Source organism: Ctenopharyngodon idella, chromosome 13 (genome assembly GCF_019924925.1).
Source record: "Ctenopharyngodon idella isolate HZGC_01 chromosome 13, HZGC01, whole genome shotgun sequence".
Lineage (NCBI taxonomy): Eukaryota > Metazoa > Chordata > Actinopteri > Cypriniformes > Xenocyprididae > Ctenopharyngodon > Ctenopharyngodon idella.
Window position 1 is genome coordinate 25,741,979 of NC_067232.1, and position 23,053 is coordinate 25,765,031.

The following is a 23,053-nucleotide window of genomic DNA, read 5'->3' on the forward strand; positions in this document are numbered from 1 at the left end:
ATTCAGAAGATTAAAGTACCAGAAGTGGCTCAAAATTCTACATTTTGAATTAAAATGAATTCCTTAAAGTACAAAGCTGATATTTAGCTATCTGTCACTATGGTTATAATAAAGCCCATTTCTGCCACATAAGATGAAAAATCATGCTATTGTAAATCATAATTATGACATAGCCTACTAAGTCATAAATATGAGATGAAACATAGAAATTATGATTTAAAATGTCACCATTGTCATTGTGACATTAAATGGTCGAAATTAGAAAGTCATAATTTTTTATCTCATAAACATTGTATGTCATCATTTCGATTTTATCTCATCATTTCAACATATTAGGACTTAGTATATCATCATTTATACTTTTTGTGTATTTAAAAAAAACTTTTTGTGTCATAATTATGACCTTTTTATGTCGTAATTAAGATTATGGCACAAATGTTCTTCCAAAGTTAAGTGAAGGCTGGTTAAACAGACAGTACCCGCTCTTTTGTAGCCTACTATTAGTCACCCTTGATAGTAAACACGGTTGTCAATCACAAACACTGACTGAGCGAATCTCTTCTCTTGTGGGGAAAAAGCGGGAGGCGCGTGATCCCAGTCTGAGCGCGCGCTTAGGAATCATTTGCTCTCGCGCGCAGCTTCACGGACGCTTGCTCTTAACGTACGTCCATAAACCGGAGTAAAGTACTGCTTATTACAACTTTTATTTGGATGTCAAGTGAAGATCAATGTGTCTGTGGACCAGGCAGCTCAGATCATCCTGATATTTCTGAGAAATGCCCGTGTACACGCGGCGCCACAGGTAAGAGACTGACTGGAAAGCTTTGACTGGATTTCTGATTTTTTTTTCCGGTGAACTGGACGGTTGCGCCGTTAAACTAAGCTTAGTTTTAAATTAGAATTGGCAAATTAAACTTTACGAAGTTAAGGTAAATGTAAAAATGATTAGAATGATACTTTAAGGAATATGTTTTTGTGAACTCCCGATAATTTTAAACGGTATATATTGGATTAGACTACAATAATATACACAACAGTTTAATCCATGTAACGTAAAGCGCGGTTCGTATTCAGTATATCTGTTTCAGATTGAATAAATGTAGTGTGCAGAGCAAAATCTGCACATATGTTGTTGTTGAACGTTATATAATGTAAATATGTCTCTGTCGTGTATGCCTTGTGTGTTAAGAAGATAAGAAGAAGCGGAATTAATCTCATTCTCAAAAGGCGTTGAGGGGTTTGGTTGGCAGTCATTGGCAAATTCACTTTATTGGCACGTTATGCAGTTGAAGATTTGGATAATGTGATTGGTTGTCTTGCATTACTATTTTTTTTTTTTACTGCATTTCATATTAGGCTATAAACAGTGAAAATATATTCAGAGTTAATCGACAGATAGCCCAATACTTTTGGCACAGTGTTTCTTTTTTAAAAAATAAATATGCAAGGAGCACATAATCTAATAATCAAATGGTTTGTATTAGAATGTGTTACAGCTGTGGATAAGATGTAATATAACACTGCACAGTGTTACTGTCATATGGCTATGCTGATGTCGTTCCCACAGCAGTTCTTGAGTCAAGCATGACATGCAGAGCAAATGTAGGAGTGGGAATGAACAGGATTAACATAAATGACTTTTTTTTTAGAAGAGAGTTGTGGGGAACATAGTCTCTCACCTTATCATCAAAATTCCAGAACCGGGATTTTCAGAGTGCCATATTCCCTGTGAGATTGCCTGTGTGAGGATTTAGAGGTTGATCAGGCACTCAGAAACTACTGTATTGTCATATTGGAGTTGGATTTACTACTTCTGATAAAGTAGAGTGAAAAACAGCATAATATATATAGAGAGCATTAGAATCAGGGCAGTGGTATTTATATTTAGTGTTTGCCGTGTCAACTATTGCTCATACTTCAGTGCAACTATTAAACTTTTGTGTAAATCGTCCTGCAGTTTATGCTCCAGTTACTTCACTAATGCTGCCTTCAGTGACATATCATAATGACATTGATGTTCATCTCACCATAAGCCCCGCCCACTGGCATTTAGTCACTTAACGGCTAGTTTCGCGTAGCCAGACCTTCAGACTGAGGGTAGAAGGTCTGGACTTTATCGCAGCTTTCATTGGTCAAGGACCGCCCAAGAGGACGTTTGACTGACATGTAACTAGGGTTGGGAATCGTGAGAAATTTTCCGGTTCCGGTTCCGATTCCGGTTCTGCCTAACGATTCCGGTTCCGGTTCCATTAAAATAATTAAACAACTACTAAAAAATAGTAGTAAGGGAAAAATGCACAACACTCGCCTCAAACAGTCCTTTTTGTCTTTATTATTCTTGTAAAATGAATTTAAGAGACTGTTAATCTCAACAAATTCGCTAACACTTTACAAGATTCATTAGTTAATATGTTAACTACATTAACATGAACTAATAATGAACTGCACTTCTACAGCATTTATTAATCTTTGTTAATGTTAATTTCAACATTTACTAATGCATTATTAAAATCAAGAGTTGTATTTGTTAACATTAGTTAATGCACTGTGAAGTAACATGAACAACTATGAACGGCTGTATTTTTATTAACTAACATTAACAAAGATTAACAAATACAGTAACAAATGTATTGCTCATGGTTAGTTCATAAATGAACCTTATGGTAAAGTGTTACCACAAATTAGATAAGATGCTTGAACAACACACATGTAAGATTCAGACAGGTGACATTTTTTGTAAGTTGGATTCATAAAGACTTGTTTCTAAAAGAATGATTCAGTTATTGACACATTTTTAACAGTAATTTGTTGCCACCTATTGGCGTAACAATGCAGTCAATACTGTCGTTATTTGAAGTTCGGAAGGTAACTTTCAGATTTATTATATTTTGATCGGTAACATCAGCGTTTCTATCTGAATAATAAACTTTTGTATGCTTCTGTTATAATTGGAATATTTTTCACACAGAAATAATGATACTGTGCGTTTGAAAAGATTGTTTGTGAAGCTGTTTATATCTACACATGACAACTCTTCAGATCAACAGCAGCGCGAACGCAGATTTTATTTTTGTCAAAGGTTTAATATACACGGGCGAATCGTTGTCAAATAGGAAATAGATCATGTGGGTGATGAAATCGAGAATGCGATCTTTTAAAGATCAATCGTGCAGCTTTGGGCACCTCTCTCTCTCTCTCTCTCTCTGCATTGAAATCTGACGTATATGAGTAGCGCGAGGGCTTTTCAGTGCATTCATTGCTATAATATTCATGAGGTGAGATGTCTCTGTTACAGGATACGCTCCCCGCACTTTGCCCACCCATCACACCAGAACCGTTTTCGGAACCGAAACTTAGAAATCTTGCACGGTTTCGGTTCTTTTCAAAAAACACTACCGGTTCCGGATGAGAACCGGTTCTCGGTTCCCAACCCTACATGTAACGCAACCAATCACAGATCGTTTTGTTCTGCGTTATGCTTAGGGGTGTGAAAATGTAAAGTCGATGTCCCTACAATAACAGACCATTGTGCATCTAATAAATTATTCATTCAAGAACGTTATGCAAGTTTACTGCAACAGTGGAGCCGCGAACTTCAAATACTTTTGAAAATCCAGCGTTTAGTTGACCCTGATGAGCGCTCATTGTCACACACAGCAGAGTTCTGCTTCCACAAGGGAGTTTGGCGTCACAGCATTTGTTTTCAAGTGGACTGTTAAAGAACGCGACACACAGGTCTCCCGGACATCCTGGAGAATTCAACCAACCAGATGATGACTTCGAAAATCCTGAAGTGCTTCCAGTTAAGTGTGCCATATGCATCAGACGTTCAGTCTGTGGGTCTGACGTCTGAGGCTGAGACTATACTTAACGGCTAACATTTGCCTATACACTGGACGCGAGTGTTGCGTTGCATCAAAAACTAATAAAACTCATTATAATCACTGACGCTGTCTACACTGGATACGGTATACAGATGCGTGTCACTTTCTGACATACTTCACGTGCTTGAATCTGTCAACAACTGGTCAAATGGAAGAGTGAAGGAACGTTAACTTTGACGTGTCCAGTATAAACATCTCTTTGTGTCTCTGTACAGACTTCAGAAGGATCCAGGCGTCAGGAACATGTGGATGGTTTATTTGTCCCAAATCATCTCAGAGGATTATATGTTTGTTCGGAACATTTTTGTTTTGTAAACGAGGCACAGTGTAATGGAGAGTTCACAAAGAAACTTTTGTTGAAAGATAAAGCAGCAACTGTATTGAATCTGACAGCAGCTGCATCCTCAATTTTTTTGTGTGCGAAAAACTTAACATTATAAGTGAGCCTCAAGAAACACATTAAAATAATTAAAAAAAAACATGTCATGACCCCTTTAACAAAACATTTATTTTGCATAAAGCCAACCATGAAATATACATCGACATCGACACGCCTATAATTATCATCTGGAATTCAGAGGTTCCAACTTCCAATCAGGGTTATAATTGTTAACTAAAACTAAAATCAGAAAAAGAAAAAAAAAAAAAACATTTTATTACTTGAAATAAAAACTAAAAAACTTACTTTATTTCATCTTGTTGCTAAGGCAACATTTCTAATTTTCATTTAGTTTAAGTTTGAAGCACTAAAATAACTAATAACTAAAATGAATAAAAACTACAAAGATGTAAAAAAAAAATAAAAAATAAAAATGACAAAAACAACAAAATTGCTAAAAAGTTAAGTAAAATTAAAATGAAAACAGAAAATATTAAAAATGTAAAGTCTAATTCCAAATAGTAACAAAATCTAATAGTATATCAATGGTACTAAAATAACATGGGTTCACTCATAATTACAACATTTCCGACTTCACTTGAAGGCCAGGATTTATTTTCACCTGTCAATTGCTAATTGCCCTGTTGTATCATCCATCAGATGAAAATAATGTGACTGGTCACTTATAAAGTAACAACACATTCTCCTCAACAACACATGATTTGAGGAATCATGCATGTCTGGAGCACAAACACTGAGTAATAGTTGGGTTGAGAGGTTGTGCTGCTGGTGTCATGAATGACTGCAGTATTCTGTCCTACTGAAGGTCAAAAACAAGATAACAGTGATGCCACCCAAGGGACATGGGATATGATCATTGATGGCCTTCCTAAAGCGGAAACTCCATCAGTCTTACAGGTTTGATTGGCCATCAATCACATTATCTCTGGCTCGATGGGAGGGTTGTCATGTTGCTCTACGTGGCTGTCTCTCCAAATCCCACCTACTAATGGAAGAAGCTTTCTGGCTCTTTCTGCATTTTCAGCAGTGTGGGTCTTACTTGTCTTGATTTCAGTTTTCTAGCTTCCTCTGCCTTGACCTTTGGGTTCTTTGCAAACTTGAGTGAGAAATCTTGCAGAAAGTGTGACAGCTGATCCATTTTTTTTTCTCATATGCCCTCCCCTGTGTATAAGTCCTCACTTGAATGAAAGATCCTTGGGATTTTTCACTGTTGTAAGAGGCTAAACTTCTGGAGTGAGGTGTTCCCGTCAGGTCGGAATTACCATAATTTCATATAGATGACACCTGAGAAATAATGCCTCAGATTGTGGATTGTTTTGTCAACAGTGCTAGAGAGCACTGTCTAAATTTAAGAGTTCCAGTTGTCTTCTTTGTTATTGTATGTAGGACCGTATGAAATCCATTTGATTTTTTCCCAAATATCATTTTTTTTCTCCATCCGAATTCTGTTTTCCATTTTAATTTTTCTGAATTCCATTTTAATGGCTTAATTAAATTTTAATAATCAAAACATAAACCTATAATTTTTAACAGAAATTGAGATATTTTTGATGAAATCGAGGGTTTCTGAAACACACATAGGCAGCAATGTCATTGCACTTTTTGAGGTCCAGAAAGGTATTAAAAACAATTCCGTGTTTACGTCAGAATGCCAGCTCAGTATTGGCCGACACTGTTCACATGAGCAGCACGACGCATGTGTGTGTGACGTTGACGCAGGAGCCGGCCAATAATGAGTCAGCGTTCGGATGTAAACACGGAAGCCTGCACTGCGTTTACTACATCAACTGCGTATGACAACAGTTCAGATTCTTAAATAAAGTTGTTATTTTTGTTTTGTTTTTGCGCACAAAAAGTATTCTCGTCACTTCATAACATTAAGGTTGAAGCACTGCAGTCACGTTGACTATTTTAACAATGTCTTTACTACCTTTCTGGACCTCAAAAGGTGCAATGACGTTGCTGCATATGTGTGGTTCAGAAACCCTCAGATTTCATCAAAAATATCTTAATTTGTGTTCTGAAGATGAACGAAGGTCTTGCGGGTTTGGGACGACATGAGGGCGAGTACTTAATGACAGAAATTTCATTTTTGGGTAAAATAACCGTTTAATTGTGTAATATATTGTTGCATGATATAATGGTGCTAGAAAGGTATTGTGATACCCTGCTATTAAAAGCGCTACAATACCACAATTTATTAATACTGGTACTTTAAGAATGAGAGCATTCTAATAAGAGCCGTAATTTCTTAATTTGTGTCGATGCAGGAGTCAGGACGTGTGTGCGGAGCTCTGCTTCAACTCCAGGGAGTAAAATATATCCATGCAGCGCAGTTATTAACATCTTAGAGCAACAAAGAAACATGCATGGCATGAGAAAGTACAGCATTGGATGTGTTTGATGTTAAAAAGAGTAATTAAGTGCAATAAGCCTCGAAAAAGAACTCGCCCTGCCAGGCTCAGGCCTGAAATTCAGTTCTCATTCGCAGATTATTGCGCTTGAATGGTCAAAAAACTTTATCCTGGCCAGTCCTTCGTGAATTTGCCGCTGGCTCTTATGTAGATAGTGGTTAAACATGAGATATAATTCATTTTGGGTATATCAAATGACCAATCTTTGGTCTTATTAAAGGGATAGTTCACCCAAAAATGAAAATTTGATGTTTATCTGCTTACCCCCAGGGCATCCAAGATGTAGGTGACTTTGTTTCTTCAGTAGAACACAAATGATGACTTTTAACTCCAACCGTTGCAGTCTGTCAGTCGTATAATGCTTGTCAATGGTAACTCCATCTATAAGAGTCAAAAAGACATGCACAGACAAATATAAAATTAAACCCTGCGGCTCGTGACGACACACTGATGTCCTAAGACATGAAACAATTGGTTTGTGTGAGAAACCGAACAGTATTTATATCATTTTTCACCTCTAATACACCACTATGTCCAACTGCCTTGCGCATCCGGTTGGTGAGGTCCGACAATGGAAGTGATGTCTCGCACTCATTGAAGTATAAGCGCGAGACATCACTTCCGTCATCAGAACGCGCGTTGTGGCAGGGATACATAAGTACTTCTTTGCCAGACAACTCACACGTGGGAAATTAGATCCATGAGATTGCCACCACTCCAAAGGATCAGTCTCATTGTCTGGTGCCATTGCCAGAATGTAGTTGTTTAGCTCTTGTCCAGTTGTTCAGCTGCAGTGCTTTGATCATGTTTGATCCACTGTCGGTTGTCATACATACTTGTCGTGACTCTTTTAAACCCCAACACAAAAGTGTATCCCTCAGACCCGATGTGATTATTTCCCTGGTGTGGTCGTCAGGAAAATATGAAGTCTGTAGACATTTGCTTTGCAGTTTCCTGTCACCGTCAATGTAGTGGATTGTGAGGCTTATGTATGGTTCTGTGGTACGGCTTGACCATAGATCGGCAGTGGTGGAGAAAAATGCAATGTTACTTATTTCGTTGTAAACTCTTTCCCCGCATGTTCAGTGTAAAGTTGTGGCAGGCATGTTTGGCTAAAATATTTACGGCTAGGGATCTCGTATTTTGGCTCCAGAGTTGAATCAACTTTCTGAAACCTTCTTTCTCTACAGTTGAATGGGTACCATGTCCTTCGCTATGTGATGTGTTATTGCACTTGTGTCCTTCCATTTTTTGCTCATCTTGTCATAAGGTGTACCGGCAGCAAATGAAGACTTTATTGATTGCTGAGTGGGAGCCATGCTTGTCTTTGGGCATGCTCCGCCTCCGGGAATATCTGTTGCACACATTTGGGTGCATTCCTCATATTTGCAGACATGTATGGTTTTCAAGTGGTTAAAGAGATTGCTGATGTTTCCACCTTTGGCTACAACAACACGGCGACACAAACCAGTTCCATACGACAGAGGATCCTCCCTTCTTTTTTAACCAATTCTTCCTCATGCTCATCAACATGACTTTCTGCGTGTTCGCTGATGCTCATCTTGTTCAATTTTACCTATTGTTAAATCTCACAAGTTCGCACACTGCAGTTGCCTGTGCACGCTTGTTTGTTGCTGTTGTGTGTTTGAGCAGGCGGTTTGTGCTCTATTAATTTGGACACAAATTGGACACAGGAGTTAAACGTTAAACTTTCAGGCTCGTGATTTGTCGATTTGTACCAAATTGAACAAAACAATATAAATGAAAAATTAGAATTCATGAATATTTAACGGTATCTACGGTATAGCAAAATCCATATCGTGGCACAACATAATACCGGTAGTCACGTTCATACCGATATAGCGCCTGCCCCTATACTGACCTACTTTTTATTTATTCATCAAAAATTTGACAAATTCCGTGAAGTTCCGCATTATACAGTTAATTCTGTTTTTATGACTGGATTCCCGCGATTCCTTCCACATCCTGCATCGTGGAAATCATAGGGCCCTACTAGGGGTGGGCAATATGAGCTAAAATTCATATCACAATATTAGAGGAACAACGAAACATTACAAGCAATAAACAAAAAACATTTTCCATTCAAGAGCTGTGAGTGATTTTTCACTTTCTCAGCTGGTTGTTTGATTTTGTGCATTAGTCTGCATCCAGACTAATGCACAGATCTCTTTTGAAATATAAAAAGTTTCTGTTTAATACTTTAAGACATAACTGTGTTTATATCAATTTCGTGTCATAAAAGCATTTTGAGAAGAAGTACATTTAAGCACTAGTCACACACAGCCACATGCGTGAGTGCTCTTCACAAAGCGCCGATGAGAATTTGAAATCGAAAGCAGCCTTCTGTCAGTGAATTTCATATTTTTAATATATAAGCTGACGGCATTCCAAACAACCTAAATGATGCCTTTGTAGAGCATTAGTAAAGAAAATAGGCCTACCGGCGGGCAAGACCACAAACTGCAAGCGTAACGTCAAGCAAAGCACTCGTTTCTCACAGCTCTCTCATATCCTGCGCAATGAATCCCACGAATGTAATGTGCTTCAGCTTTTCCGAACTTTCCGAGCTTCACGCTCAACTTTAGTAGGAATAACTGAAAATGCTTGCTCTGCTCCGTGCCAGTGGACACGCACCAAGCACACGCGCCATCATCGCGCATCTGCGGTTAAAAACTAAGCTCAGAATTGATCCAGAATCATTGCATCTGTGCATCAAATTTTTTCTCCCATCCCTATTGCCTATATGCACGCTTGTTTGTTGCTGTTGTGTTTTTAAGTAGGCGGTTTGTGCTCTATTAATTTGGACTGTTTCAATGCTCTCTGTGTTTGATTACTAATGCCTGTGTAGTAAGGCGCTGGACACGGTAGCAGACAAAAAGTTAAACGTTCAGCCTCGAATCTGTATCGTCATTACTAGTGTTGTAAAGAGTACAAAATTAAACAAAACAATATAAATGCAAAATTAAAATACATGAATATTTAATGGTATCCACAGTATAGCTAAATCTATATCATGGCACAACATAATACTGGTATATACCGGTAAATGCCAGTATAGCACCCACCCCTAGGCCTACTAAATGTTTCAGTGAGGAATCTGTCTAAGCCTTTATATTATCCTCGCAGAGGATGAGGTGAACAAATTATTAGCATATTTTACCCAAAATGGACAGCTCACTCAAAAATGATCATTCTGTCATCATTTACTCACCCTAATGACCAAATTAGGGGTGGGAATCACAGGGTACCTCATGATACAATACATGATATTTGGCTCACGATACCGATAATATCATGATACAGCAATTCTGCGTTAATATATTGCTAGACAACTAACTATGAAAGCAAAATGCCCATGAAAAAGAATAAGTGCAGGTTATTTAGACCACCTTATTTTGTTAATTAAAATATCTATATTTGGGGCCAGCGTGTCCTTCTCCATGCGATATGAGAATCGATAACGATATATTGCCCTATCGATATTTTGTCCCACCCCTACTTGAAATAGCATGAAATCATTGAAATTGCCTTCAGGGTGTAAGGGGCTAACAGTGACAGTCAACAGAGAGCTTGCATATCACTTATATAATGCTTGAATGATCGGGATCGGCCGATCATGATTACAAGAAATCGGTAGTTGGTATCGTCTGCAGAAATCCTGATCGGAGCATCCCTAATATTATGTGTTTGTGATAAAGTTGAAAAAGCATTGATTATTCTCACCTCACACATATGAGCTGGATTGGAATATATCATGCATGTTGCATACGGTCTTCAGTTGCTCTTTAAGGCAGAGATGCAAGAGAAAGACGAAACAGCAAGAGAGTAATGAAAACAGTAAGACAGGACATTAGATCTGTGTCACATGATGCCAAAGCCCACACTTTTTTCCCCCTTCCTTTCGCCCTTTTCATGTCAACTTAAACTCAAAAGTCACACTTGCACCAATCCAATTTCCTCAGGCACTGGCCACAATCTGCTGCAAACTCCTGTTGAGCCGGAGGATCCGCTGGACGGACGCACATTAGCTCGGATCTGATGACTGTGTGTGACCCGGCGGCTGTGTGATTATGATCAAGGACGCAGATATGGCACGATTTCTTGTGCTATCTAAACATAGAGCTTTTGGCTAGACGACTGCAAACACATACAGCCACTTTCACTATCGGTATCTGCTGCATCTGTGCATCAAATCTGCCGGAGTGATGCATGTGTGTTCGTAAGCGAAGCCAAGTGTGTGTATGTATACAGTTGTGTGTTTGTGTGTCTCTTTTGCTCTGTTCCCAAACCTAGTGAGCTGTTTTGGTCTACTATCTGTATAGGCCTACATACCTGCAAACTAGTTGCTTTTCGGTGAAATTGGTCGTTTTGAATCAAAATATGTCATTTATGTGAATCGTGTAGATCCAAAGACTTATTTTTTCAGGGGTGTGGGGTGTCAGGGTGAGTTTGCAGGCACAATAAATCGAAAATGGGCTATTTTCCCATAGACTGGAGTGAGACCATAAACGTCTCTCGAGCTGTCGTGATCTTTTTTGGCGCTCTGTGGTGTGACTGACACATCGCTGTAGCGCTTCTGTTCAAACAGAGGCAGAGCGCAAGTGAACTGATCATCTTTTCTGCTTTACAACACGAAATAAACATGAATGGATGTAGGATGAATGAATACTGAAGGTATGTTGAAAGATCCAGTACAAATTACTGAAATCCGTATCATGTCATATGTAGTGTTAATCGATCAATCGCGGATCAATCGCATTCAAAATGTATTATAACGTTATTATAAAAACTTCTTTATGTGTAATTTATATGTAAGTAGCTTACAAATCAATTAATTTTAACCTTTAATATTATAATGATGTACCAGCTGTGGTTCCCTGCATAGTCTACAGCATTAGTTGGGAGATATTTTTTCTTTGAGGAAATTTGCCATGTACTGTACCTGGTAGGCCCCAAATGAATCATTGTTGAATTGAAGGTATTCAAATCGAAATCAAATCGCAAGCTTCTGAATCAAAATCGAATCCAATTGTGAAATTTGTGTCAATGCCCAGACCTAGTGTCAATAAATGTTTTTTTTTTACTTGAAGCAAATGTTGTATTTTCCATTTATTTTTTTGTGGGACTGCACCAGAATGCTTAGTTTATATGTTAAAATCACAAAAATTGTCGGCACTTTGGAGTTTGCAGGTATGTGTATAGGTAAGGCAGCATCTTACCTGCAGTTGTGACCGATTTGAACAGCTCTACATACGCAACAACTCCACATGCTACACAAATATCATTCCTCATGTGAAGCAAATAGAATCAATTCACAATGACACAGCAGAGTTTGATGTTCAAGCAAAGCTAACAATGAAATTTTCTAATAAGCATATACACATATACAATGGGTCAGTTTTTATTACTTGATCAATTACTTTTTGTTATTGAATGTACATGCAGTTGAATATACTAGATACTAGAATTATTGGCATTTCCATGTTTAAAATTGTTAAAAATGGTGTCGTTCCAAACAGTTAAATGCGTTCCATGTTTCACACGGTTCATATTTCACTCTGGGTTAGTATTTATTTCTGGATCATTGAGTGACAAAATTTCACACTTTATATATACTCTATTGCACTCTGTTGTATTCTTTATTTCATACCATAGCATACTTCCACTGCATGCTCAGTATGTCGTAAGCATGCATTTTGCTTCCCTAGTTGAAAAACGGCAAGAGTCAGACTCTTCTGGATGAGCCATCTGGATGTTTGATATCTCTGAAGACGTTTCATACTCTTTCATCCTCCCAGCGAGGTGCATTTGAGAAAAAAAGAGAACGCAACTCCAGTGTAAAGCAGCAATCTTAGAATTAAGATTTCTTTTAATTACCTTAATGTGTAGATGAGTGCTGGAGCTGTTTCTGGGAAAGTCGTTACGGTGGAATGACTTCCGCTTGATTGGGAATACCTTCTGTTTGTATCAGCTGCTGACTTGTTAGGCTGGTGTTTGAAGGGTGTGTTGAACTCTACAGTGCATTATCGAGCAGATTTCACTGGCCTAAAGGGTAAATAATATGTCTGTCTGTTCTCAAGAGCAAGTAGTTCCCTCAAACGGAGAGTATTGCTCTGAAGAAGATGGCTGATGCCATCTGTGATGCCTACTGGGAGGAAGTTTGGAGACAACACAGTTTTTGAGTCGGTTTCACTGGTTTTTTAGGCAATTGTTTCATATGTAGGAAATTAGCAGAGTAGCTTAAATGAATAGTTCACCCAAAAATGAAAATTCTGAATCAAAAATTCATTCTGCTGAGCATGTCAAAGCATGTCTTGACCCTGTGCATGCAGAACGAGAGCATGTGTGGCGATCTTCTCAATGACCTGCTTCTGTTCTTCTTCAGATAGACTCCAGCGGACTGAAGCTCTCACTCGCTCACCATGACTTTCACCAGCTCTTTATTTGCCCTCCTCTTCATCAGCAGGTAAGAGGATTCTGTCATGGATCAAACCCATTCAATCGTGTTTGATGTTTCTAAATCAGGCTTATAAAATGTGCTTCTAGTATAGTACATTTCCAAGTAAAGGATGTAATTATTCATCATTTCTTTAAAGGAAAATTTACCCAAGAAATAAAATTCATACATTCACCCACAAGAAATGCATATTTTGATAAATGAATTTGAAACTCTTCCCATTAGTTAATGCATTAGCTAACAATGACAGCATTTATTCATTTTTCTTTGTTAATGTTAATAGAAATACAATTCTTCATTGTTTGTTCATGTTAGTTCACAGTGCATTAACTAATGTGATGATACAGCATTTAATTTAAAAAATGTATTAGTAAATATTGATTTTATTAACCATGGCTGGTTATCAGTACAAATAAAAGGATGATGTGTAGTGGAGATAAGATTCATGTTAATCAGATCTTATGTGCAATGTTAGCAAATCACAGACTGGGACACACAGCGGGAATGATGGGAGCTTTTTCACAGTCTGATTCTCTGCCTGACGGTTGCGTTTACAGAGACTGTGATGAACATATACCCACGCAAACAAACATACATGTGCGTGCATGAAGAATGAGGAACGTCTCTAGGCATGATACAGTAACCGGGAGATTTATATATTCTGACACTCACCTAGTTCCTGCAGTGCTTTGAATCAAACGCTTTCATGGCTCGTGTGCCTGTCGGTCCCTGAGCTCCAGACTCGAGCAGTTCCTCTGATTATCATCAATAATGAAGATGAGTGAGCGTATGCACAGTTTTTACATGTGGTGGCTGTGCAGATTCTTCTGTACATGAACAAACACACATGCATCAGTGTTTGCAGAATGTTAATTCATAACCAGTGGTTTCTATGATCTGATTATGCTTATGATGCTTTTGGGAAATGCAGCAGTGACTGATTCAGTCCAGTAACTAATGAGTTTGAGATGGTTTGTGAGTCTTGTTTTTTACTGATTCATTAAAAGTATTGTTTGTCAAGTCAAATTTTTTTGTATGGTGTTTTTCACATTACACCTTGCTTCAAAGCAGCTTTACAGAAAATCATGTTGTTAAAGGGTTAGTTCACCCAAAAATGAAAATTCTGTCATTAGTTACTCACCCTCATGTCGTTCTACACCCGTAAGACCTTCGTTCATCTTCAGAACACAAATTAAGATATTTTTGATGCAATCCGTTGGCTCAGTGAGACCTGCATTGACAGCAAGTTAGTTTACACTTTCAGTGCCCCGAAAGGTACTAAAAATATATTTAAAACAGTTCATGTGACTACAGTGGTTTAACCTTAATGTTATGAAGTGACGAGAATACTTTTTGTGCGCCAAAAAAACAAAATAACGACTTTATTCAGCAATATCTAATGATGGGTGATTTTAAAACACTGCTTCATGAAGCTTTGAAGCTTTACGAATCTTTTGTTTCGAATCAGTGGTTCGGAGCGTGAATCAAACTGCCAAAGTAACGTTATTTCAGTAAACAATGCTTCGAAATTTCAATGGTTCAAGTGACTTTGGCAGCTCCGAACCACTGATTTGATTCGAACCACTTTTCTGGGTGTTTGAAAGTGTAAATTAACTTGCTCTCAATAGAGGCCTCACTGAGCCATCGTATTTTTATCAAAAATATCTTAATTTGTGTTCTGAAGATGAACGAAGGTCTTTAGGGTGTAGAACGACATGAGGGTGAGTAATTAATGACAGAAATTTCATTTTTGGGTGAACTAACCCTTTAATATTTATAATATCTTCATTGCTTTATCGTTGCATTTAGCAGATTAGAGCTGTGTGTTTAATTTAGTTTACATTCTTCGACAATGTAACAATCAGGCAGTTAAGATTTGCTCCATTGTTTATAAATCGACATTGTTAATGAATCAACATGAGTCTACAGTGGTCATGCTGTTCGTTTGTTAATGCATGCAAAAAGCAAGCACAATGCATTAACCAGATACGTTGTTTATTTATTATTTTGTTTTTTATCTCATTACATTCACTTCAGACTGCCTCTATGTGTTTTGTTGCAGTGTTACAGGAAACACTATTATGGACACAGACAAATACAGAAACTGAGCTGCATTTGTGTGTCTTTTGATCCCCTGATTATCAGACTAAATCCGCATGAGATTAAAGAAAAGGGCATTGTTTATCTTCAGCATGTCATTTGCCAGTTGATTTGATACAGAAATACTCTGAAAGAAAAGCATTTGTATCTCACTTATCCTGATCTCAAACACATTGTTTACATCCTACAACAGAAAGAGCATAAGATAAACAATCGTTCAGTACTAGTTCAGCTCTGTCTTTCCAGCATGTTCATGAATGAGATCTTTAAGGATAATGTGATTGTTTTTGTGTCTGGAAGAGATGAATGTTTTAAATGGAGATTATATGAAAGGTCCAGGGAACTCTTCACGAATTGTATAAATCTGGGATTGCACATTTGTCAGATTATGTCATTGTTTTAAGCATCAGGACCTTTCTGACTCTTTGAGCTGAAACTTCTCATTGTCTCTCATATTCTGATATACCAACAAATAGAACAAAATAAAGTTGGAAATTTAAGTGAAATTTAATATTATTCTAACCTCATCCAGTGGTTTGTAATTCAGCTGAACATGCTCAGAAACCAGAGAAACATGTTTAGTTGTCCTAGCAGTTTATAAAGGGAAAACATTCTTAGATTTCTCTCATCTCTGATTTCATGTCATTCATGTTGTTCACTGCATGTCTGTGGGCTGCAAGTTTGCTGTCAATTCATTGACATACATTTTAGATGGTCTTAGGTGGTCATGTTTGCAATTAGCTGTTTTTGCAGTTTATATTATTTTAGTTAAGTCCCTTTGAACTTTCATAATATAGCAATAACATACCTGCAAACTAGTTGCTTTTCTGCGGAATTTGCCGTTTTGTATCAAAAAATGTAATTTATGTGAATTGTGGGTCGGGGTGAAATTGCAAGCACGAACCATCAGAATTGAAAATGGGCTAATTTCCCATAAACTGGAGTGAGAACATAGACTCTCTCTTGAGCTGTCGCAATCTTTTTCCCAATAAAACATCTTTGGTGTGGCACCTCAAGTCTTTTGGCTAATAAGAATCAAGATAACAGCATTTTACCAACAATTTTGAGGTAAGTTTTCTACCAATGATGTAATGCTTTAACTTGCCAAATCAAGTTACTTTGTTGTTAGTAAGTCAAGTAAGCATGTTGTGATACATTTTTCCTAACGTTATCAAACTTTTCCCAATCTTGTTAGCACATAAGCTAACATCAGTGTATTACAACGCCATTTCAGAATGAATCGGAATACCTTTTGCTGAGTTTAAGGCTAACTCCCACTGCATCCGTATTTTTATCTGATCTATCTGTCATTGTCGAAAATTACAAGGGAAATAAAAATGAACACATAATGAAACAAGACCCACTGTTTTAATGTCTGATCGTGTTAACATGATCAGTGTTGTTTGCTAATGTATTCAATTTAGATATGTAAAAGTAGTGAAGCATTTTTCCTTCAAGTCACGAAATAACAATTGGGTGTTCAATATTTGCGTGTGAGCTTTACTTTGGTCATATATCATGTAATTAGCTGCCACTACATTAGGTAATATATGGGGCAAAGAACGTCTCTAGTATTTTTCAATCAGCGAGCGTGGTGAAGTCTTTGCTTTAAACCGAAACACCGGCTCTGGCGGATTATTTAAAGTTGACAGATGCAGTTGGGGTCAGTCTTAAACTTTAATGCTGATGAAAAAGGAGCTCTGAAGCCAGCTGATATCTGGACAGTTCTTTTGCAGAATGAGAAAGCTTAAAGAGGAAGATGCTATTCATGTAGCCCAGCTTGAGTCAGGGTTGAGGTGCAGATGGAGCTGGTCCTGGCTAAAGGTTGAGGAGACAGTCTAGTAGACAGGAGGCTCTGTCAAATCATCAATTTGGCAGGAACAAGTTACAAGGGCCAGCGACAATAGAAGTTGCCTAGAGTCTGAGAGAGGAGGATCGAGTTTGACTGCCAGGCATCCTCAAGTGCTGTAAAGAATAGGCTTGAAACCGAAGAGGAAAAAATGTTGTAAGAAAGAGGCAAACTGCTAAGAAGCGAAAACAGGCACTTGAAAGACTTGTGCAGGCCAAAAGACTGAAGAAATAAGTTGTGGTTGGTGTGCCAAAAAGTTTAAGTGGTGTCTTTTCCCTTTATTTTCTGCACGGTGCACCAGAATGCTTCGTTTACATGTTAAAATCACAATTTTCTTCTGAGGGAGAATGCTCCCAGATACCCCTGCAGGGATTTAATTCATAAACATGTCACCTTTTTTACATCTTGTGTGTTTGCAGGTCTGTAATAAGTTATAAGTTATATTGTGAATATAGCTGTAACAAAACTAAGCGCTCGGATAGACCAGTAGATCCAGGTAGTGCTATTATTAGGGCTGGGTAAAAAAATATCAATTCCTCGAATTTAATCGTTTTTCATATTCATGAACCCAAGAATCGATCTTGCTGTTTTCAATTGATGAATGAACAGAATATTGTAGAGCGCATCCCATCCAGTAAATTGCAATAAGCTTTGCGCTTTACTTTTGAAATGAAACAACGTCTCAGATTTCATATTTTATTGCTGTCCATTTCATTATGAAATTCAAACATTAATACCGTTTTGGCGCTCTTTAATGTGGTGTGACTGATTGCTGTAGCGCCTCAGATCAAGGGAAGCATGTGCGACGGATCATCTCTTACGTTTTACGATACAGCATGAAATAAACATGAATGAACATCAGAAGGTATATTAAAACATACAACTTACCGAAATCCATATAATATCTCATGTAATCACTCAATCAGTGTTTCAACCGCGGAAAGACGTCAATAAAACTTGTAAACAATGTCATGTAACGTTATATTTACCTTAGGAAAGCCATTCAGTGACCATAAACTCATTAGTCAGCTAGAAAAAGAACTCTAGAAAGGTGCACTAGAGAGGTTTTGCTAAATATGTGCACCATATTACATATTCATTATAATTTTTTTTACTGTTTTTTTAATATTTGATTTGTTTGTTTTAATAAATCCATCAAGTTTTTATGAAAGCCCCCATTTAAATGTTTATATTTCAAATCGGAATCGAAATGCAAGCTTGTGAATCCAAATAGAATCGTGAAATTTGTGTCAATATCCAGCCCTATTATTTATGTTATATTATTAGTGTTGTGTATGTATATGCGTGGTTATGGAGGCTACAGGCGTACTTGAGTAACACGCCTGTGCCTTATTTTATGTCTCTCTCTCACTCTTCTGGGACAGAATGATCTTTTTTCCCTCCCTTTTCATCTCCCACTTTCCATTTGCTGGGAAAGAACAAAGCAGGAGAAGATCCAAGAGTAAAAGCAGAAACAGAGCCACACAGATTGGCCCTCGAGTCTTGTTTAAAACACCCAGACAGATGCAACTAGTATCACGCCGAACATGAGACTTACGATATCAGCATTTTATATAGGTCTCATGTACGGTCTTGGTTTACAGTTGTAGGCTTATATACATTTATACTCTGAACAAAGGACGATAACAATGTGACATTTTATATTGGGTAAAACATTATGAGTGAAACTTACTTTCCATTTGCTGGGAACGTGTACACCAACCAGTGTGAAATGTATAGTATTGTGGAAATTCTAGTCCGCAGTTCAGTTTGCTTTGATGATCTGAAATTTTTCTTGCTGGCTTGCAGACAAATGTTTAATTCTGTGTAGGAAATTCAGTCTTCAGTCAACTGATTTTTATCATACATTATCATTTGGCACAGTGATATCATGTACTGTACATTGTCATGCTACTGATGAGCGTGAGCGTCATGAACGTGTTTCCCCACAGGCCGAGAATGCGCTTCACAAGTACTGCCAGCGGCCTCAGCGAGGGATTTCAGATTGTCTCTGGCAAAGATAAGGTGGATTAATGTGAAATGAAATCTTAAAAGCTTCTTGTGTGTGGCGTAACACACAAAGACATGAACATACACTCGATCACATGCTAGCATACGTCTCAATTCACTGGAGGCCAGAGGACAGATGAAGTCATGGATTAAGTGATGTGGGACAAGTAAAGTGTTTCCACCTGTCTGTGTGATTAAAACAGGAGTTGAGCAGACATGTTTGACCCTCTTACATAAGTCTTACATTAATGAAGAGGGATTTAGCTACACTTGTGGTGAAGGACATTTTATTATATATCAAAAACGCAGTATTGCTTGAAAGCCTTCTTCAGGGTATATAACTGTGATGACCCTGAGTGTTCTCCTTACCTTTTGGTGGCAGACTGTGGGAGTTTTGCGTCACTCCCCATATTAATTAATTAATGATAATTAGGGGTGTAGACTATATAAGGACTTTGGGTTGTTCATTGAGGTTAGCATTCTTGGTGGGATGGTTCTTGGTGGGAATTCGTCAGCAAATTCGACCTTCTAAAAGGTTATTGGCAAGTGCCGTTGACATCTCGTGCTAAGGAATTGTCTGCTTTTGTTACACCTGACAGGTTCCTTCAGTACACTGTTATGTCTTTTGGGGTCCGAAATGCTCCCGCCACATTTCAGCAGATGGTAGAGTACTCTCTGGGTTGTCAGGGTGCGAGGCTTACTTAGACAATGTTGTTTTGTTTAGTTCTTCTTGGTCCGAACATCTTGACCAAATTAGAGAGCACTTTGTACGTCTGGCCAAAGCCAATTTAACCATTAATCTTGCCAAATGCAAGTTTGGAAAAGCCACTGTGACCTATTTGGGTAAGGTGGTTGGTCGGGGTTGTGTGAAACCAGTTGATGCTAAGGTTGATGCTATTGGTAAATTCCCTATGCCTGCTACCCGTCGTGAAATCCGTCGATTCCTGGGAATGGTAGGCTACTATCGAGGGTTTTGCCAGAATTTTGCGAGTGTTATTACTCCTTTGACTGACTTTTTATATATATTTATTGAACATTTTCCAGCTTAAACAAAACACACATGAATATAAACCATAATCATTGAAGAAGAAGATGGAGAAAAAAAAAAAGAAGAAAAAAAAAATAACGGCAAAGGTAATAATAAGCAGATTTATCCTAGGTCACTAAAAAGGAAAAGAAAAATTAGATACTCGAAAATTAAGTGGATAACCACACTAAATACACAGTGGTAGTACAATACAAAAAGTTCAAACTTTTTGTGCCAACACACATTTATGTCCAAACACCATGCAAAAGTAAATTTTGCATAATAGGTCCCCTTTAAGAAACAAGCTTTTACAACTCTATTTTGAATAGGTCTTAAATCAAACAGAAGATTTTTATTTCTAAAAGATGAGTTCAAATAGAAATCAGACATATTAAAATCTGGATAAACAGACATATTAAAGTGAAACTCGTATGGCTTCACATGAAGGCTCTCTCTGAGATTATACGTGATGATTTATTGTTACCAGTGTTGCCTGCTTGGAGGGTTTCATGATGCAATAGGTTTCATCGCATTTTGACCTGCAAAATCTCTATATTCTTATATTAAGCTCTTCGGAAAATCATCCATGTTATGTGAACATTTTCTAAAGGGAATGTAAGTTGTTTGCTCACACAGAAGTCACTGTTAAAATGCTAGGGTGTTGTGGGTGGTTGTCAGTGTGCCGTTATGCAATTTCTAAGGTGTACTAGGTTGTTGCTAGGGAGTTTCTAGGGTGCAGGATGAAATTTATACAGAAGTTTAAATGCTTAGTGTTTGAATCTTAACACACAGTATGAGCAGTAGTAATAGTAAAGCTTGACTTGGCAAACACCACTAATTTAACTGCCTGTGTTTTGGAGGATTGAACCAAATTGATCCAATTCGTTCCAAGCTCCCATTTCTATAAATGATCGTCAAATGTATGAATAACTTTTTTTCCCATCAGAAACTTTTAAAATGAGAGCAGTTGCCATAGCAACCATCCTGAGGGATTCTCTAATGCGCCACACAGATATAGCCAAACATAGATAGTTTTCATTCACTCAAATTAATATTTTTCTGTGATTTCTTAAAGCAGATCATGCCACCAGCTAGATGGTTTGAAAAGAGCACGAGGTATATGGTATATATATTTGAGCAAAACTTCTACTTCCCATCCCCTGTGCTGAAACATTCCCTCAACTTAAAAGAAGCCTGTACTGAATAAACTCACAAATGTAGTCCAAGCATGAAGACAAATCATCAGGCGTTTTCCCCTATGCAGCTCAAACTGTCCTTGGCATATTTGAAGAGCGCTCGGCTGATATTTACACTGCTGAATGCAGTAATGGTTTCTCTCAGGTGCACTTACTGACATAAAAGAGGCTGTTATTGCTGAATTAATAAGCAGAAAATATTCCCACTAAATGCTTGACCTCTCTTGCACACTATCTTCTATTTGGCTCTGTAAAAATGAGCTGTCAGTGTGTCCAAACTCAGCGCGCTCGGCATGTGCGGAAATGCATTTAGGCGGTTATTGTTTCCTAGATATATGTAGTGAATCACAAAGGGATTTGTTGTGACACACTCCTGCTGGGTTCTGTTAATAGGCTTTTAGTTGAATGCTCACTAACAGAGCAACGTGATTGTATTGTTTTTTTGTTTTTTTTTATTCAGTACTTGTTATAAATGTCATTTGGAGGTTGGTTAGTCTGTGTTATTTGCTCTCTACACAGTAGTTTGCACTAAATTTTTTCATTTAATGAAAAGTGTTTGCCCATGCAAAACTTGTATGTGGTTGACAGGGTGTTGATAAAGTGTTGCATGTGTTTATAGGATGGTTGCACACTAGTTTTTGTACTTGTTCCGAGTATAAGCAATATAGTGATGCTTTCCTCAGAACTCAGAAATGGGGTGATGCCTGTACTTTGTGTAATTGCTAAGTAGGTCATTCCACACAATATTGCTTCACGACTCTTGTTAAAACATTCAGATGATTTATGTGGTGCCGTGATTTCTGTTACTGAATTCAATTTTGCAAACAGATTTGAAACTTTTCCTGCTATTGACTGTCCTGAGGAGCTGCCTCATCCCTGCACTGGCTGTCTGTGTCCTAGAGGACATGTAACATTGCAGGTGACATGTTTTGGACATCAGCTGAGATGTGTGCAGAAGTGCAAAAGTGCTGGATGCCCGCACAGTCCGAGAACCGCTCTGACACTATGAAAAACAGCCACGGATTTATACTCGCTCATTACTCATGTTTTATTCTTCTTATGTTTTATTCTACTGCTTATTTTTTATTGGATAGCCTCACTGTAAACGGAGATACATTAGAGATGAATCACCTGGATCATTCTGATGCCTTCTCTACCTTTAGTTGTCGTAATTCTGTTTCGTGCCACTAGTGGAGCTTTAAATTCATTAATGACCGTAGCTTTAATCAATGTGTGATCATATCAGAATTCAGTTCAAGCCTATTTGTATAGTGCTTTTCACATATTGTTTCAAAGCACCTTTACAGAAGATGCTTGTTTCAATTTAGGAAGTATTCTGTTATCAGCCAGAGATGATGAGTGTGTTAAATGTTAAAGTGTTAGTTCACCCAAAAATGAAATTTCTGTCAGTAAGTACTCACCCTTTACCTCTTTAACATTAAAAGTAAAAAAGTTTTTATTAAAAGTAAAAAAACATTATTTTTTACTTCAAAACTCCCCCCCTGAAAGAAGATAGTCATATACACTTAGGATGGCGAAGGATGGGTGAGTAAATCATGGGATAATTTTCATTTTTGGGTGAACTAACCTTTTAATGTCCATACGGCAGTGAGATGCAGCCATACGTTATGTGGTTAGTTAATGTCATGTTTTCGTTAAGCAGACAAATGTGTTAGGCATTAATTACAACCTTTG

At 37.7% G+C, this 23,053-nt stretch overlaps 1 protein-coding gene across 1 annotated transcript in view; it reads left to right on the forward strand.

The window, feature by feature from the left end:
* Positions 1 to 567: 567 nt before the first annotated feature.
* The window catches only part of LOC127525420 (gamma-aminobutyric acid receptor subunit pi), a 50,601-nt gene continuing 28,115 nt past the window's right edge, over positions 568 to 23,053 (forward strand). The window contains 2 exon segments of the mRNA XM_051917957.1: positions 568 to 802; positions 13,109 to 13,185. Coding sequence (XP_051773917.1) covers positions 13,142 to 13,185 — 44 coding nt within the window. The 5' untranslated portion in view covers positions 568 to 802; positions 13,109 to 13,141.